General features: G+C 45.1%; 1 protein-coding gene across 4 annotated transcripts; it reads right to left on the bottom strand.

The window, feature by feature from the left end:
• Positions 1-3,434: 3,434 nt before the first annotated feature.
• On the bottom strand, positions 3,435-18,235 carry LOC140390181 (uncharacterized). 4 transcript variants are annotated; one of them, XM_072475129.1, is made up of 5 exons: positions 18,102-18,235; positions 9,660-10,317; positions 5,269-5,352; positions 4,753-4,909; positions 3,435-4,662 (listed from the first exon to the last, which is right to left on the bottom strand). In XM_072475129.1, exons 2-5 carry the CDS (start codon positions 9,852-9,854, stop codon positions 3,938-3,940), a joined length of 1,161 nt encoding a protein of 386 aa, XP_072331230.1. In that variant the 5' UTR covers positions 9,855-10,317; positions 18,102-18,235; the 3' UTR covers positions 3,435-3,937. The 4 variants fall into 4 exon arrangements, with proteins under 4 accessions (XP_072331230.1, XP_072331229.1, XP_072331228.1 ...); XM_072475128.1 differs by lacking the exon at positions 5,269-5,352 and adding an exon at positions 12,498-12,601 and having other exon boundaries at positions 9,576-10,317; positions 18,102-18,137; XM_072475127.1 differs by lacking the exon at positions 5,269-5,352 and having other exon boundaries at positions 9,576-10,317.
• Positions 18,236-18,375: the final 140 nt, after the last annotated feature.

Genomic DNA, 18,375 nt, shown 5'->3' with positions numbered 1-18,375 from the left:
ACAAAACTCTGGTGCGGCCGCATTTGGAGTATTGCGTGCAATTCTGGCCGCTGCATTATAGGAAGGATGTGGAAGCATTGGAAAGGGTGCAGAGGGGATTTACCAGAACGTTGCCTGGTATGGAGGGAAAATCTTATGAGGGAAGGCTGAGGGATTTGAGGCTGTTTTCGTTAGAGAGAAGAAGGTTAAGAGGTGACTTAATTGAGGCATACAAGATGATCAGAGGATTGGATAGGGTGGACAGTGAGAACCTTTTTCCTCGGATGATGTCTAGCACGAGGGGTCATAGGTTTAAATTGAGGGGAGATAGATATAAGACAGATGTCAGAGGTAGGTTATTTACTCAGAGAATAGTAAGGGCGTGGAATGCCCTGCCTGCAACAGTAGTGGACTCGCCAACACTAAGGGCATTCAAATGGTCATTGGATAGACATATGGACGATAAGGGAATAGTGTAGATGGGCTTTAGAGTGGTTTCACAGGTCGGCGCAACATCGAGGGCCGAAGGGCCTGTACTGCACTGTGATGTTCTATGGGTAATGTTGTACTGTCCTGTCTAGGAAGACTACTATCCTGAGTATGGCGAGGGAGTGGGGGTGAGTCGCTACAGACCTGAGTTCCCTCAGCCCATCATACCTCGATGTAATATCAGTGTGTAATATCGGTGTGACATATTCACCATACACTCTTACACAATTAGGGGAGGCAACAGCATAGTGGTTTGCACTGGTAAACCAGAGATCCAGGATAATAATCTGGGAATTGGGTTCGAATCTCACCATGGCAAATGGTGGAATTTGAATTTAATAAATTGAAATTAAAAGTCTAATGATGGCCATGAAACCATTGTCGATTGTTGTAAAAACCCATCTGGTTCACTAATGCCCTGGAGGGGAGGAAAACTACCAAAGGGAAGGAAATCTGTCGTCCTTGCCTGGTCTGACCTAACTAACTCCAGACCCGCATTAGTTCAAGGCAATTGGGGATGGGCAACAAATGCTGGTCCAACCAGCGACGCCCACATCCCATGAAAGAATTTTTAAAAAATCATTTCAAGTTCTGAGAAAGGTAGAGTAATTTCAAATGTTTTGTTATTTGCGTTGATTCAAAGTTTGGTGTAACCTGAATATTGTGCTGTTTGTTGCTTTATCAATCTTCTGTGCAGATTTATAACTCACAATAAATTAATGTTTTTAAGCTGAAACCAAATTAGATTTGTCGGCACGTGTGTTCCTTATTCACTGAAACACTCAGGAGTCTGCAGTAAGCAGGTCAACATCACTGTAGGCTGGTATATTTATTCAACAACGGATTTATAATTTCCAGTTCGCAGGAAACATTTGCATAAGAAAGAACTGAAGACATCTGAAAGCATTTTAAAGCTAATGAAGACATTTCTCAGTGTATCGGTCTTGCAATGTGAGGCTTGAATGCACAAACGTCTGACTCTGAGATGAGAGTGCCAACAGCCATGGCTGACAACGTATAATATGTCTGTGCATTAGATGCAGTTTCCAAGGGGTCAAATCCCAAGGCTGTACAGAATGCTTTTCCCCTGTAAACTGGCAGCCTGAAAGTTTGATTTGATTTAAAGTGGTAACTAGTTTGAGCTGCAGGTGTCAGTGTTGTCTTTGCGACTGGATTCCTGTTCTATTTTGTGAGTTAAAATTCCTGAAGCCAAGTGATACACACTGACGAGGTGTTGTTGTTTGTGGATATCCGTGTCTCTCTGAGGCAGCTCACAGAAGTTAGTGGGATGCTGAAGAACTGTTTCAGGTACTGGCCACATCTGGAGGTAGATCACAGTATTCCCCAGAGAGAGAGAGAGAGAATGCTCACAATCATCCTGGTCTATTGCACACACCCTGGTCTACTCTCAAACAAGATTTAGACTGAGACAGCCCGAGAGAAGAACTGAGAGAGGCAAATGGACCAGACGCCCCGGGAGAGGTGAACGGACTGGGGCGCCCCGGGAGAGGCAAATAGTCCAGGATATCCTGGGAGAGGTGAATGGATGAGGTGAATGTTCAGTGTCTGCGATTGGAGTCAAGGGGAGCTGAATCTCCACAAGTGACCCCTGGCCTAGGGCAAATACTCCCATTCTGAGCCTCAGCTCACACCAAGTGACTGGATCCTTGTCCTCTCCCTCTTTGCTGTGCTCTCTCCTGTCTTTCCCTCCTGTTCCCTTTTCTCCTGTCTTCCTCTTTCCTGTGTTCTCCTTCTTTCCTGTACACCCTCTACCTTGTACATGTGCTGATCCCATCACTACACAGTGTCACCCCCTTGGATGCTGTGGGTCTTCCTCTTCTGATTTGCTGTCAAACACATCCGAGGCTACATCCCACACTGATGTTGTCAGTTTGAAACCCTCCGAGGATAAAGAATGCTATTCCCACTAGAAATCTCTGTCAAACGTTTACTTTGGGAACGGAGACAGCAGCTGCAATAAGTGAGGTTTTATTCAGGTGGGACAATGACAAGTTTAAATCCTCATCTGATCTGCTGCTCAATGTTGCCTCTGTGTCACCGGTCAGTTTCCCCAGCTTCAGGAACAAAATATTTGGAGTAATTTGAATTTTAAACAATGTTCCAAGTGGTGTGTAAAATGGTTACTGTCTCAAACGTGTATTTACATATGATGACCTCAGACGTCACATTAATATGGGATCCACAGTGTACAATGGGATTTAGCCAAACTTCCCCCTTTTTGTTTACAATTTATTCTACATAAATCAATAAATGATCACACTTGAACAAAAAAAATCTTTCTTTCCAGCGTAGAATTGTGTCTGTCCCTGCACACACATTGCACATATAATCTTTAAAGTGTTCATGTCTTCACTCCAAATGATACCTCTGTAAATGAAGTAACGTCCTTTGTTAACACTTTGGAGCAGATAGAAGCTGTTTGAGAAAGATGTTTTGAAGTGGCTTATGGTCAGACTCTACCATAACTTTCTCTCTCCCAAAACAGGTTCTGGTTGAAATGCTGACGAGAAAAGTAAATATCCAGGCACTCTTTCTCAATCTGTTGTTACGCCCCGCTGGACTAGTGCGTGGTCAATTCCAGCCCCACTTGACCCGGAGTATCAACACAATTAAGAAATAATTCTTAGAAAATATCCTAAGTCTTTGCTCTTATGGATGTCTAAAAAATAGTCATTAGGTTTGTAAATTTAAAACATTTTTTTATTTATAACAATAATTATAGTTAAATTTGTAGCAAATGCAATACTCAGCACTGTACATTTACTGAAGCAAGGTCCAATTTTGTTCTCGGGTTTTTTGTGTGTTTCAACTGTGAAAATGATGACATTTCCAATGGAACATCTGGATCACTTGGGCGTTTCCTCTCCCTGCTCTGTTCACTCTTGGCTCTTAGCCATGAAGGGGACTTTAAGTGTGTTCCACATGGGATGGTCGGATACAACAATGGTTGGTTCAATTCTGTAGATGAATCATGCGGTAGATTCTCATCAGAATCAGCAAAAACTTCTGCAGTTCCTGGTCCGGGTTCAGTCAGATCCATGAGGTCAGAGTACACCTCAAGAAATGAGACGCTGCTGATTGGCTGCCTTCTCTCTGTTATCTAATTCCTGACCACCCTCTTTAACTCACCCCATCCTGTATACACACACACAAGATAGATATCGGAGGTTTCAGTCACCTCTCATCCAAAACCACATGAGTAGAGGCAACTGCTGATTTCTATGGACAGGTGCCTCTGTGAAAAGTGCGCATTCCAACCTGACCCCAGGTACATGGAGGTGCTGTGACTGTGAGGCAGGACGTCCAGATTCAGGCTTCTTCCACTATAGTCCTCAAAATGGAGAGGCTCCTTGTCGTGGCAAAAATCGAGACCGAGAAAACCAAAAAATCTCTATGATAAAAAAGTGGGCTTAATGAGGTTGAGGAGATAATGTTGTAGGGAGAGACCCTAATTCCTTCTGTGCCTCCCCCATCCCCGTAATGTGACCTCTCCTGTGCCAAAGGCATGTCCAGCAGTAGATGTCTCTGCACTGGGCTGCTGCTGGCCATAAGGTGTAGGCACTACAATCTGAGACAGAATCTGCCTCATTTCATTCAAAGTTTCATTGCTTCTTTGCAGAAGCTGACAAAGAATCTCATTCTGCTGCTGAAGAATCTCATTGTTTCTTTGCAGATTCTGGCTCACATCCATCTTAAATTCAGTCAAGGTTTGGAGAAGCAAGTTAGAACTGGCCTGATAACTCTCTGTACTTTGAACCTGTTCCTGATGCAAGCGCTCAAGGTGTTTCAAATCATCTTCATTTTCTTCACCAGCAGCATGGGCCTGATGTTGTCCGTGTGCTTGTGGAGACGGCGGAGATTCTGCTCCCAAAGCCGCAGGTTCCTCATCTACGGAAAGTTCTGAGCGCCCTCCCTCCACCACAGCAGCCGGATCATCACAGGACTCCTCCTTCACACAAGCCATAATATTTAACTTTAACCCACCAACACTGCCCTCCAAATCAGACATCTTACCCTCCTGACACTCCTCTCCCTCCTCCACTGCAGCTGCCATGCCACATTGCTGTGAGGTATTCACCTCCGTCCCTTCCTCATTGGCCCTTTCAGGAATCTCAGACGCTGCTACCAACTCTTCGCCATCACCATCTGATGTGTCCATGGGCAGCTGTATATCTTTCAGAGGAAGAAAATCACAATTATTATCATTTGTCACATAAATTAACTCTTCTCCTGATGGTTTAATCACTCAGCTGCTGACATCACCTTCACTCATCCCCATATCTGATCCACCATTAATTATTGTGGGGTTGGAGAGGCCAAACAGCTTCCTCGTGAACTCCTCCTGTTCCGTCAGCTCCTTGATGTACGGAACCTGCCCTCCGGTCAATGAGCGCTCCTGGGTATTATGGGCCAGCTTTACCTAAAGGAAGAATGAAAATTAAAAAGAAATCATGGTCCAGACTTTGCTGTGCTGTCTTGTGACACATTTTCAGCCTGCACCCATGGGGAATTCTGATTAGAGTTCAATCTTATGGCAAAGTCAGAGCCATCTCCAAGCCAATTTCATTTTATAAAACCTAATAAAATCTGTAAAACAAATCTTGTGATCTTTCTGTATTTTCAGCTGAAAAATAGGACATAAAGTTCAAAAATTAACATATATATATTTAACATTCCTCTTTTCCATTGAAGGGAAACTTGTGCATAAGCAGCAGCTTCTATACATTTTGATGTCTTGTTTTGGTGATGTTTGGCTATCTGGTGCAAAATTAAATTTACCTTTTTGAAACAATTGGACTGATGGTGGGAGAGCTTGGAGACAGCCACTGCTGAGACAGACAGTGCCTTGGAAGGGCAGCTCCCCTGTGTGAACATAGAAATTAGGAGCAGAATTAGGCAATTTAGCCCTTTGAGCCTGCTCCATCATTCATTCAAATCATGGCTGCTCTCTTCCTGGTCTCCAGGAATCCACCTCACAACCTGTTCCCTATATCCCTTTAACCCTTTTTTAAATCAGAAATATATCTATCTCCTTCATGAAACCATTTAATGATTCAGACTCCACCGCACCACACTTGGCGAGAAATAGTTCCTCCTCATCTCAAACAAAGAACAAAGAACAGTACAGCACTTGAATAGGCCTTCTGGCCCTCCAAGCCTGCGCCAACCATGCTGCTCATCTCACCTAAAATTGTCTACACTTCTGGGGTCCATATTCCTCCATCCCCATCCAATTCATGTATTTGTCAAGATGCATCTTAAACGTCACTCTCGTACCTGCTTCCACCACCTCCGTTGGCAGCGCGTTACAGGCACCCACTACCCTAGTGTAAAAAAACTTCCCTCGCACATCTCTAAACTTTGCCCCTCGCACCTTAAACCTATGTCCCCTAGTAATTGACTCGTCACCCTCGGAAAAGGCTTCTGACTGTCACTCTGTCCATGCCGCTCATAATTTTGTAGACCTCTCAGGTCGCCCCTCAACCTCCGTCATTTCACTGAGAACAAACCGGGTTTATCCAACCTCTCCTCATAGCTAATGTCCTCCATACCAGGCAACATCCTGGTAAACCACTTCTGTACTCTCTCCAAAGCCTTCACATCCTTCTGGTAGTGTGGCGACCAGAATTGATCACAATGCGAAGGATCTTACTCATGTGGAAGGAAGCGAAACCCCCCGGCGTGGAGGCCTGGATAAACAATATGGCAGGGTTCATAAAACTAGAACGAATGAAATTTGCGCTGAGAGGATCGGCTCAGGGGTTCTCCGGGCGGTGGCAACCGTTCCTTGACTATCTCGCGGAACGTTAAGGGAAAATAGGTCAGCAGCAGCAGCAGCCCGGGGGGGGGGGGGGGGGGGGAGCACTATTTTTTGTTACTTTGTTAGTTCACTATTTTATTTAAATAATGTTATTTATCAGTTATGATGCTATTTTTATGTTGATTTGTAAAGTGGAAAAATTCTGTTTGAAAACTTTAATAAAATATATTTAAAAAAAAGAATTGATCACTATATTCCAAGTGTGGCCTAAGTAAGGTTCTATGCAGCTGCAGCATGACTTGCAAATTTTTATACTCAATGCCCTGGCCGATGAAGGCAAGCATGCTGTATGCCTTCTTGTCTACCTTCTCCACTTGCGTTGCCCTTTCAGTGACCTGTACACCCAGATCCCTCTGCCTGTCAATACTCTTAAGGGTTCTGCCATTTACTGTATATTTCCCACCTGTATTAGACCTTCCAAAATATCAGTTTCAAATCCACCGCCTCTCAACCTGTATCTGTGACCTCTCATTCTATGTTGCCACACAAGGGGGAACATTTGGTCTATGTTTACTTTATCAATCCCTTTTATTATTTTATACACCTCGATCAGATCCCCTCTCATCCTTCTAAACTCCAAAGAGTATAAACCCAAACGGTTTAATCTCTCCTCATACGTCAACCCTTTCATTCCCGGAATCAATGTGGTGAACCTCTTCTGAATTGCCTCCAATGTCACCACATCCTTCCTCAAATAAAGGAGACCAAAAATGGACACAACAGTCCAGATGTGGGCAGCACGGTGGCACAGTGGTTAGCACTGCTGCCTACGGAGCTGAGGACCCGGGTTTGATCCCGGCCCTGGGTCACCGTCCCTGTGGAGTTTGCACATTCTCCCCGTGTCTGCGTGGGTTTCACCACCACAACCCAAAGATGTGCATAGTAGGTGGATTGGCCATGCTAAATTGCCCCTTAATTGGGCAAAAACGAATTCGGTACTCTAAATTTAAAAAAATAAAATTTTAAAAAAACAATACTCCAGGTGTGGTCTCACCAGCACTCTAGACAATTGCAACTTCTCTACTATTATACTACTGTCCTCTTGCAATGAACGCTAACATTCCATTTGCCTTTTTATTACATGCTGTACCTGCATACCAACGTTTTGCGATTCTGAACAAAGACACCCAGATCTCTCTGTCCAGACGCATATTGAATCTGCTTTCCATTTAGATAATAATTTGTCTTTCTATTTTTTCATCCAAATTGAATAACCTCACACTTATCCACATTAAACTCCATCTGCCAAATTTTGGCCCATTCTCCTAGCCCAGTGTTTTGCAAACTTTTTTCCTGGCGACTCACTTTTATCAAATGGCTGTTCCTTGCGACCCACACCACATTCACTTACTACTCAGGTGAGCCTGTCCTCACTTCTACACATTTAGAATTTATATAATTGATCTTTCTCACTTATGATGGTAAATTGGATTCAGTTCTGCATTCTTAAGGCCAAGATGTTGCATGGCAACAAAATAATTCCACCTCGTGTTTTGCAAATTTAACTTGCCAACAGTTTAACATCCCTGACACTGAAATTGGTGGTTTTGTCCAATCGGACATTTCCAACTCGAAGCCGAGATTTAACTCTGGGCTCCAAAGTACCAAAAGGTTGCTTAATCAATCTGAGGATTTGAGAAGCTATGTGCCATCCCATCTACATGAACACATTCGCTGATCCGGTAGCGCTGTATCAACGTAAATTCAGCTATGAAGAAATACGATGAATCTTATTCCTCTAGTCAACATATAAATTCAAAATAAATGTCTGACATCAGACAATACACTCATTTACAGAGCATCAGCTTTTCAGATGTCACCTCATTTTGAAGTTGATTTAACCACAAAATATTTCAATGCACAAGGGGAGAAATAAGGAGTTGGATTGTGAGATAATGGTAATGCTCGTCAAATTCAGAAGCCATAACCTGCCTTCATGGCGGCAAATGTGAGACTCAGGCAGAGTCCACTGACCAGGCAAGCTGCAATACTGCTCCTACAGTAGCAATCTAAACGGGATTCACTGTACATTTAAATATACACCTCCCTCCCAATTGTTACCTTTTCCTTTCATAAAGTGCACGTCACTTGTAGGAGGCAGTACTAAGCTTTTCCTCCAAATCAAAAGACCTCGTATACTGGCTATGTCATCGTCTGAGAAGTCTTCATTGTCATACTGCCTTCTACAAAATGCACGCTATAAACAGAACCAGACTTATATGTAATGCCACACCAGTGTTGATCACGCAGCCAATCCAAATATTCGGGTTAATGAAACATTGTGTTTGTGTATTGGCTAGGTATTAAATTTAACCTTATGAATGTGCTTTGTTTTTGAACAGGATCATATTAGGTTAGCAAACCTTTACCCAGAGAGAAAACAGAAAGATCAGATGATCTTTGGAGATCATTTTTAGCGACCCATTTTTCAACACCCGCGACCCACCTGCAGGTCGCGACCCCCACTTTGGAAAACACTGTCCTAGCCTATCTACATCTGTCGTAAACTCTTTATCTTCTCTTCACTGCCTGCTTTCCCACCTATTTTAGTATCATTAGCAAATCTTGCTATGTTACACTCTGTCCCTGCTTGCAGATCATTTTTATAGATTGTAAACAGTTGATGTCTGAGGATTGACCCCTGCGGCACCCCACTAGTTGGACCCATTTATCCCGACCCTCTGCTTTCCGTCAGTACTCTACCACCCAGATTATTATTATAAACTCTTGAGATCTCACCTTCTGGATCAGTCTTTTACTGTGAGCACTGGAGGGTAAACAACACAGACAGCTCTCAGTGTAAGGGATGCATGTGAGCCGCAGTGTGAATGCGCTGGTGTCTGTGGCGGTCTGATGACTGGGAGAATGATTTGTTGCACACCTCGCATATGAATGATTCCTCACCGGTGTGAATGCATTGGTGTGTGCAGAGGGTCGATCAGTCGGAAGGATTTAATAAGACCGTACATGTATGGGGTTTGTCTCCTGTGCGAATGCGTTGCTGTGTGAAGAGGGCTCAGAGAATTTGACAAATGTGAATATGTTGGGTGTATGCAGAAGCCAGTGAGTCAGACAGTAAGTTGTCATATACCTTGCACATGAAGGCTTTCATCCCTGTGTGAATCCTCTGGTGTGATAGAAGATGGGAGATTTGGTTGAAAGCTTTCTTACAAAAATCACACCTGAAGTGTTTCTCTTGCTCCCCTGTGTGAGTGCGTCGGTGTTTACAGAGGGTCGATGACACTGAGAATGATTTGTTACAGACCTCGCACGTGAATGTTTTCTCCCTTGTGTGAACGCCTTTGTGTTGACGGAGGGTTGATGAATCCGCGAATGATTTGTTACACACCTCGCACTTGTAGGGTTTTTCCCCTGTATGAATGCGTTGGTGTCGACGGAGGTTTGATGAATCTGAGAATGATTTGTCACACTGCTCGCATGTGAAGGGTTTCTCTCCTGTGTGAATCCTCTGGTGTTTCAGGAGCGTTGTAGACGTTACAAAACCTTTATGGCAAACCTCACACTTGAATCGTTTCCGCTCCATGTGACTGCCCTTGTGCTAATGGTGGTTGTGTCAGATGCACTTTGTGTTAGGAGATCTTATGTGCTTGTGGGGCCCCACACGCAGACACAACTGACAATTGAACAGCCTCTCACTCTATGAATAAGTCAGTGGCTCATGAGGCTCGATGAATGACGGAAGCTCTCACCGCACTTAGAGCCCACTCATACTTCTTCCCAGCCTCAGGCTGACCGATTACCCACAGCCGAACCTTCGGAAAGGTTGGTTCTGATAGAAGACTTCATATCACTGACCAGTCAATGCTCTCCTGACCTGACCAATGGCCAGATGATGATTTCACTGCCCAACCTTCACTATGTTGAGCAATGCTGTGAAGGGACTGATGTCTTCCCACAGTTGTGCAGATGTTCTTTGGGTGATGGTCAGGATCTATCTGCGGTGTCTAGCCTCTCTGTATTCTCTGGTGTAGTACAGACCAATCCTTCTGTAAAACAGGAAATGGAAAGATGATTTCCTCCAACTTCCTCTCCTCCTTCACTGAAGGGGCAGACTCCTCACTTAGAGATTGTTCCACAGTGTGTGCCAGTCTGCTATGTGGGGAATCAGATACAAGTGCATTTTTTTTCCTGACCCGACTGTAACACACCCTCGCTTTCTAGCAGGGACACTGTATAGTATCCAAGAACAGACAGCCGGTCTACTTTCTTTCCACACACCCAGACACCCATCTTCCCAGACACGGTAAGGACAGTGGAAAAGACAGTCAGGCAGAGTGTAAAACGGGCTATCAATTCACTATGAGCTCGGGTCGTGTTGGTGAAAACCAGTTTTACAATTCGAGTAGGTGTTCAGCATAAAAAACACTCAGAAGAAATGTTAATTCAATGGAGGTTTTAGTTCATAGAGTTTTACAACACAGAAAAGGCCCTTCAGTTCATCAAATCTGCGCTGGTCAAAAACAACCATCTAACTATTCTAATCCCATTGTCCAGCATTTGGCCTACAGCCTTGGCATTGCAAATGCACACCTAAATACTTTTTAAATGTAATGAGGGTCTCTACCTCCACCACCCATTCAGGAAGTGAGTTCCAAACTCTCACCACCCTCTGGGTGAAAACGTTTTTCCTCACATTGCCTCTAAACATCCTGTCCCTTACCTTAAATCTATGCCTCCGGTCATTGATCCATCCACCAAGGGGAAAGGTTTCTTCCTGTCTACTCTATCTCTGCCCCTTAAAGGTCTGGTGTACATGCACACCAAGGTCCCTCTGCTCCTCGGTGCTTCCCAGGGTCCTGCCGTTCATCATGTATTCCCTTGCCTTGTTTGTCCTACCCAAGTGCATCATCTCATACTTATCCAGATTGAATTCCATTTGCCACTGATCAGCACATCTGACCAGTTTGTCTACATCCTCCTGTAATCTAAGGCTATCCTCCTCACGATTTACCACCCCACCAATTTTTGAATCATACGCAAATGTACTGATCAACCCTCCCACTTTCAATCTAAATCTTTTATACAAACCACAAACAGCAAGGGCCCTAACACTGATCCCTGCAGTACCCCAATGGACAAAGGTTTCCAGTCAGAAAAACATCCCTCAACGATCACCCTCTGCTTCCTGCCACTCATCTAATTCTGGATCCGATTTGCCAAATTCCCTGAGATCCTATGGGCACTCACCTTCGCCATCAGTCTTTCATGTGGAACTTTATCAAAAGCCTTGCTGAAGTCCAAGTAGACGATGTCAAAATGCATTGCCCTCATCTACACACCTGGTCAACTCTTCGAAAAATTCAATCAAGTTGGTAATCTCCCCTTATCAAAACCATGCTGACTGTTCTTGATTAAACGGGATTCTCTGAAATGGAGGCAGTGTTCGCGCCGTTGTGAACGCCGTCGAGGTTCACGACGGCGCAAAACGGCCCCTATCCCGACCGATTTAGGGCCCGATAATGGGCTAGAAGCGGCGCCGTGTCATTTGCACGTGCCAGGCCTTGGAGCCGCATCAAGGCGGCGTCGCATACATGATGCGGCCGGCGCTGCATAACTTGCGTCACCCGCGCATGCGTGGTTGCCGGCCGTCCTCTCCGAGTCCGCCCCGCAAGAAGATGTCAGACGGATCATGCGGGACTGCGGAAGAAAGGAGGTCTTCCTTCAGAGAGGACGGCCCGACGATTGGTGGGCACCGATCGCGGGCCAGACCCCATTTGAGGCCCCCCCCAGGTGCAGGATCCCCCCCCACCACCCCCCCCAGCGTTCCCGCGCTGTTCCCGCCGGCAGCGACCAGGTGGGACGGCGCCGGGAGGAAACGCCCCCCCCCCAGCGTTCCCGCGCTGTTCCCGCCGGCAGCGACCAGGTGGGACGGCGCCGGGAGGAACCCACCGTTTTGGGCTGGCCGCTCGGCCCATCCGGGCCTGAGAATAGCAGGGGCGCTGAAGAATCGCCATTTTGGGTGTCTCGGGCGATTCTCCGGCCTGCGCCGCGCGGAACTCGACGGGGCCATTCTCGCCGCTTGGGAGAATCGCGGGAGGGCGTCGCGGGAAAATCTGGCGACCCAGGCGATTCTCCCAACCGGCGCGGGAGCGGAGAATCGCGCCCCCCGTCGCTCCAAATGCAAATTAATTCTGTCTCTCAGAATTGCTTCCAATAGTTTCCTCACCAATGAGGATAGACTGACTGGCCTGTAGTTTCCTGGTTTTTCCGTTCCTCCCTTCCTGAATAATGGTACCGCATTGGCTATTCTCCAGTCCTCCCACAGCTCTCCTGTGGTCAGAGAGGAAATGAAAATGATTGCCAGTGCCCCTGCTATTTCACCCTTGCCTCAATCTTATTTTTAATGTATTTTATTCCAAACGTGTAAAAAAATAGCAACATACACAAAAACGCACTCCACAAACACACTCCACAGTTGTTCCCTGTCTCACTCAACAGTCTGGGATACATTTCATCTGGCCCTGGAGATTTGTGTACTTTTAAGCCTGTCAGACCACTCAGAATCTTCTATCTATATTAATTAATTTATTTTTATCACAGCCCTTCTCCCTGATTTCTTTTCCCACTTTCCCTCTCACAAGTGAACACCGACACAATGTATTCAAGTATGTCCTCCGGCTCCACCAGTGAGTTCTCCCAGTGAGCCAGAGAAGACACAGCCAGAGTGAGACAGCAAAGAGTGAGTTTGGGAATTTGAATCTAGGTGGGAATTCAAAGCTTGGTGGGGAGGAAGTGCTTTTTATCCCTGGTAAGTGATTGGTAAGTAGTTTATGTTTTCTTTTTCTTTTCATTGGTATATTTATTTATCTTTTATTCGTTGTTTTTTTTTGGGGGTGGGGGAATTGTAGTTGTTGAAGTTAACCAAAGGTTTAAGACATGGCAGGAGATCTCAGACCCGTGTCATGCTCCTCATGTGCGATGTGGGAGCTCAGGGACATGTCCACTGTCCCTGGCTCCTTCACGTGCAAGAAGTGTGTCCAGTTGCAGCTCCTGTTAAACCGCGTGACGGCTTTGGAGCTGCGGATGGACTCACTTTGGAGCATCCGCGATGCTGAGGACGTCATGGATAGCACGTTTAGCGAGTTGGTCACACCGCAGGTGAAAGGTACTGAGGGAGATAGAAAATGGGTGACCAAAAGACAGAGCAAGAGTAGGAAGGCAGTGCAGGTGTCCCCTGCGGTCATCTCCCTGCAAAACAGATATACTGCTTTGGATACTGTTGAGGGAGATGGCTCACCAGGGGAAGGCAGCAGCAGCCAGTTTCATGGCACCGTGGCTGGCTCTGCTGCGCAGCAGGGCAGGAAGAAGAATGGCAGGGCTATAGTGATAGGGGACTCAATCGTAAGGGGAATAGACAGGCGGTTCTGCGGACGCAATCGAGAATCCAGGATGGTACGCCGCCTCCCTGGTGCAAGGGTCAAGGATGTCTCGGAGTGCCTGAAGGACATTCTGGGGGGGGGGGGGGGGGTGGTGAACAGCCAGCTGCCGTGGCGCACATAGGGACCAACGATATAGGTCAAAAACAGGACGAGGTCCTACAAGCTGAATTCAGGAAGTTAGGAGTTAAACTAAAAAGTAGGACCTCAAAGGTAGTAATCTCAGGATTGCTACCAGTGCCACGAGCCTGTCAGGGTAAGAATGTCAGGATAGATAGGATGAATGCGTGGCTCGAGAGATGGTGCAAGAGGGAGGGATTCAAATTCCTGGGGCATTGGAACCGGTTCTGGGGGAGGTGGGACCAGTACAAACCGGACCGATGTCCTGGGGGGGCGTTTGCTAGAGCTGTTGGGGAGAGTTTAAACTAATGTGGCAGGGGGATGGGAACCGATGCAGGAAGTTGGAAGGTAGTAAAACAGGGACAGAAACAAAAGGCAGTAAGGGGGAAAGTGTAAGGCAGAGAAGCCATAGTCAAAAATTAAAAAGGGCGACAGTACAAGGTACAGTGACTGAGGGGAGCTCAGTGAATAGGACCAGGAATACTAAAAGGAATAAAACTGGAAGTAAAAACATTAATGGTAAGCGACGCGGCAGGTTGTTACATGAAGATATGGGTTCAACGACAAGGAAAATTAGGAGAAAGGTTAAGAGGAAATACAATTTAGGAGAGGTTACTGATCGAGGTGTTAAGATTCAGAACAGAGGTATAAAAAACAACATAAATGTACTTTACCTGAATGCCCATAGTATTCAGAATAAGGTAAATGAGTTGATGGCGCAAATCATCGTGAATGACTATAATTTAGTGGCCATTACTGAAACATGGTTAAAGGATGGTCACGACTGGGAGTTAAATATCCGAGAGTATCAAAGTATTCGGAAGGACAAAGTGGATGGTAAGGGAGGTGGTGTAGCTCTGTTAATTAAGGATGACATCTGGGCAATAGTAAGGGATGACATCGGTGCTATGGAGGATAAGGTTGAATCCATTTGGGTGGAAATCAGGAATAGTAAGGCGAAAAAGTCACTGATAAGGGTCGTCTATAAGCCACCAAATAGTAACATTATGGTGGGGCAGGCAATAAACAAAGAAATAACTGATGCATGTAGAAATGGTACAGCAGTTATCATGGGGGATTTTAATCTACATGTCGATTGGTTTAACCAGGTCGGTCAAGGCAGCCTTGAGGAGGAGTGAATGTATCCGTGATAGTTTCCTAGAACAGTATGTAATGAAACCTATGAGGGAACAAGCAGTCCTAGATCTGGTCCTGTGTAATGAGACAGGATTGATTCAGGATCTCATAGTTAGGGATCCTCTCGGAAGGAGCGATCACAATATGGTGGAATTTAAAATACAGATGGAGGGTGAGAAGGGGAAATCAAACACTAGTGTTTTGTGCTTAAACAAAGGAGATTACAATGGGATGGGAGAAGAACTAGCTAAGGTACACTGGGAGCAAAGACTTTATGGTGAAACAGTTGAGGAACAGTGGAGAACCTTCCAAGCGATTTTTCACAGTGCTCAGCAAAGGTTTATACCCACAAAAAGGAAGGACGGTACAAGGAGGGAAAATCGACCGTGGATATTGAAGGAAATAAGGGAGAGTATCAAATTGAAGGAAAAAGCAGACAAAGTAGCAAAAATTAGTGGGAGACAAAGGGGCAAATCTTTAGGGGGCAACAGAGAGCTACTAAAAAAGCTATAAAGAAGAGTAAGATAGATTATGAGAGTAAACTTGCTCAGAATATAAAAACTGATAGTAAAAGTTTCTACAAATATATAAACAAAAAAGAGTGGCTAAGGTAAATATTGGTGATTGAGAGGATGAGAAGGGAGATTTAATAATGGGGGATGAGGAAATGGCTGAGGAACTGAACAGGTTTTTTGGGTCGGTCTTCACAGTGGAAGACACAAATAACATGCCAGTGACTGATGCAAATGAGGCTATGACAGGTGAGGACCTTGAGAGGATTGTTATCACTAAGGAGGTAGTGATGGGCAAGCTAATGGGGCTAAAGGTAGACAAGTCTCCTGGCCCTGATGGAATGCATCCCAGAGTGCTAAAAGAGATGGCTAGGGAAATTGCAAATGCACTAGTGATAATTTGCCAAAATTCACTAGACTCTGGGGTGGTCCCGGCGAATTGGAAATTAGCAAACGTGACACCACTGTCTAAAAAAGGAGGTAGGCAGAAAGTGGGTAATTATAGGCCAGTGAGCTTAACTTCGGTAGTAGGGAAGATGCTGGAATCTATCATCAAGGAAGAAATAGCGAGGTGTCTGGATGGAAATTGTCCTATTGGGCAGACTCAGCATGGGCTATTAAAGGGCAGGTCGTGCCTAACTAATTTAGTGGAATTTTTTGAGGACATTACCAGTGCGGTAGATAACGGGGAGCCAATGGATGTGGTATATCTGGATTTCCAGAAAGCCTTTGATAAGGTGCCACACAAAAGGTTGCTGCATAAGATAAAGATGCATGGCATTAAGGGGAAAGTAGTAGCATGGATAGAGGATTGGTTAATTAATAGGAAGCAAAGAGTGGGGATTAATGGGTGTTTCTCTGGCTGGCAATCAGTAGCTAGTGGTGTCCCTCAGGGATCAGTGTTGGGCCCACAATTGTCCACAATTTACATAGATGATTTGGAGCTGGGGCCAAGGGCAATGTGTCCAAGTTTGCAGACGACCCTAAGATGAGTGGTAAAGCAGAGTATACTGGAAGTCTGCAGAGGGATTTGGATAGGCTAAGTGAATGACCTAGGGTCTGGCAGATGGAATACAATGTTGACAAATGTGAGGTTATCCATTTTGGTAGGAATAACAGCAAAAGGGGTTATTTTTTTAAATGATAAAATATTAAAACATGCTGCTGTGCAGAGAGACTTGGGTGTGCTCGTGCATGAGTCGCAAAAAGTTGGTTTACAGGTGCAACAGGTGATTAAGAAGGCAAATGGAATTTTGTCCTTCATTGCTAGAGGGATGGAGTTTAAGACTAGGGAGGTTATGTTGCAATTGTATTAGGTGTTCGTGAGGCCACACCTGGAGTATTGTGTTCGGTTTTGGTCTCCTTACCTGAGAAAGGACGTACTGGCACTGGAGGGTGTGCAGAGGAGATTCATTCGGTTAATCCCAGAGCTGAAGGGGCTGGATTACGATGAGAGGTTGAGTAGACTGGGACTGTACTCATTGGAATTTAGAAGGATGAGGGGGGGATCTTATAGAAACATATAAAATTATGAAGGGAATAGATAGGATAGATGCGGGCAGGTTGTTTCCACTGGCAGGTGAAAGCAGAACTAGGGGGCATAGCCTCAAAATAAGGGGAAGTAGATTTAGGACTCCGTTTAGGAGAAACGTCTTCACCCAAAGGGTTGTGAATCTATGCAATTCCTTGCCCAATGAAGCAGTAGAGGTTCCTTCATTAAATGTTTTTAAGATAAAGATAGATAGTTTTTTGAAGAATAAAGGGATTAAGGGTTATGGTGTTCGGGCCGGAAAGTGGAGCTGAGTCCACAAAAGATCAGCCATGATCTCATTGAATGGTGGAGCAGGCACGAGGGGCCAGATGGCCTACTCCTGCTCCTAGTTCTTATGTTCTTCCACACACAAATTATAACTGTGGCCTTTAATGGGCCCTACTCTTTCCTTAGTATCCTTTTATCTTTTTTTTTCTCTTGTTTTATAAATTAAGTACTCAATTACTTTTTCCCCCCAATTAAGTGGCAATTTAGCATGGCCAATCCACCTACCATGCACATCTTTGGGTTGTGGGGGTGAACCTCACACAGACAAAGGGATAATGTGCAAACTCCACACAGACAGTAACCTGGGGCCAGGATCAAACCCAGGTCCTCAGTGCTGTGGGCAGCAGTGCTAACCACTGCACCATTGTGCCACTCAAGTATACTTTTACCCTTAATATACTTGTCAAACAATTGAGGATTTTCCTTTATTATATCTGCCAGTATCTTTTGATTTTCCATTTTTGCTCTAAGATCCTTTTTAAGTTCCCTCTTACACATTCTATACTCAAATTTACCGAAATTTCTCCCCTTATCTGAAGAAATCAGACTGGGCAAAAAGTGCTGGAAGGCAAGGAAAATATTTCTTCAGTGCAGGTGATTGTTTATCCTGGGAAATTAGACACACTGCACTCACTTAGACTCCACATCCCAAACTCAGCTCTCAAGACACAGCACTAAGCTAAACTATCAAATCCAAGCCCAGGCTTTTAAGAAAGGCCGAGGCCTTCAGGTAAAATCTTTAAAGAAGATATAAAAAGACATTTCAATAAATATATCTCTGCCCCTCCCAGGTAATTACACCTCACCTTCTCATATTCAGCAATGATCCATCAACAAAACTCAGCCTGTAAATAAGCAGGAAAATGCTTCCAAGAAACACCCTCACTATCCAACACACAGCCAATCAAACAGCTCAGCTCTCTGATTGACGCCTGTCACAGCCACTCAAAGGCAGCCTATAATGGCCTGCAATCACTCCCTGCAGCCAATCACACAGAAGGGGGAAGCTTCCGGCCAGTTCTGCGCAACCGCTTTCCAGACAGACTCTCAACCGCTTCGAACCATATTACCTCTGCTGCT

The sequence above is a fragment of the Scyliorhinus torazame genome, chromosome 14, assembly GCF_047496885.1.
Source record: "Scyliorhinus torazame isolate Kashiwa2021f chromosome 14, sScyTor2.1, whole genome shotgun sequence".
Classification (NCBI taxonomy): Eukaryota; Metazoa; Chordata; class Chondrichthyes; order Carcharhiniformes; family Scyliorhinidae; genus Scyliorhinus; species Scyliorhinus torazame.
The sequence above is the reverse complement of the archived record's forward strand: the minus strand, read 5'-3'. Positions and strand labels throughout refer to the sequence as shown.

Excerpts from the sequence above, each read along its gene's own strand:
- LOC140390181 (XM_072475127.1), bottom strand. The coding sequence starts at position 9,854 with ATGGAGCGGAAACGATTCAAGTGTGAGGTTTGCCATAAAGGTTTTGTA. Across the intron at positions 4,910-9,575 it reads AGAAAACATTCACGTGCGAG|GTAAAGCTGGCCCATAATAC; the intron begins GTCTGTAACAAA and ends TTCTTCCTTTAG. Across the intron at positions 4,663-4,752 it reads AGATATGGGGATGAGTGAAG|ATATACAGCTGCCCATGGAC; the intron begins GTGATGTCAGCA and ends TTCCTCTGAAAG.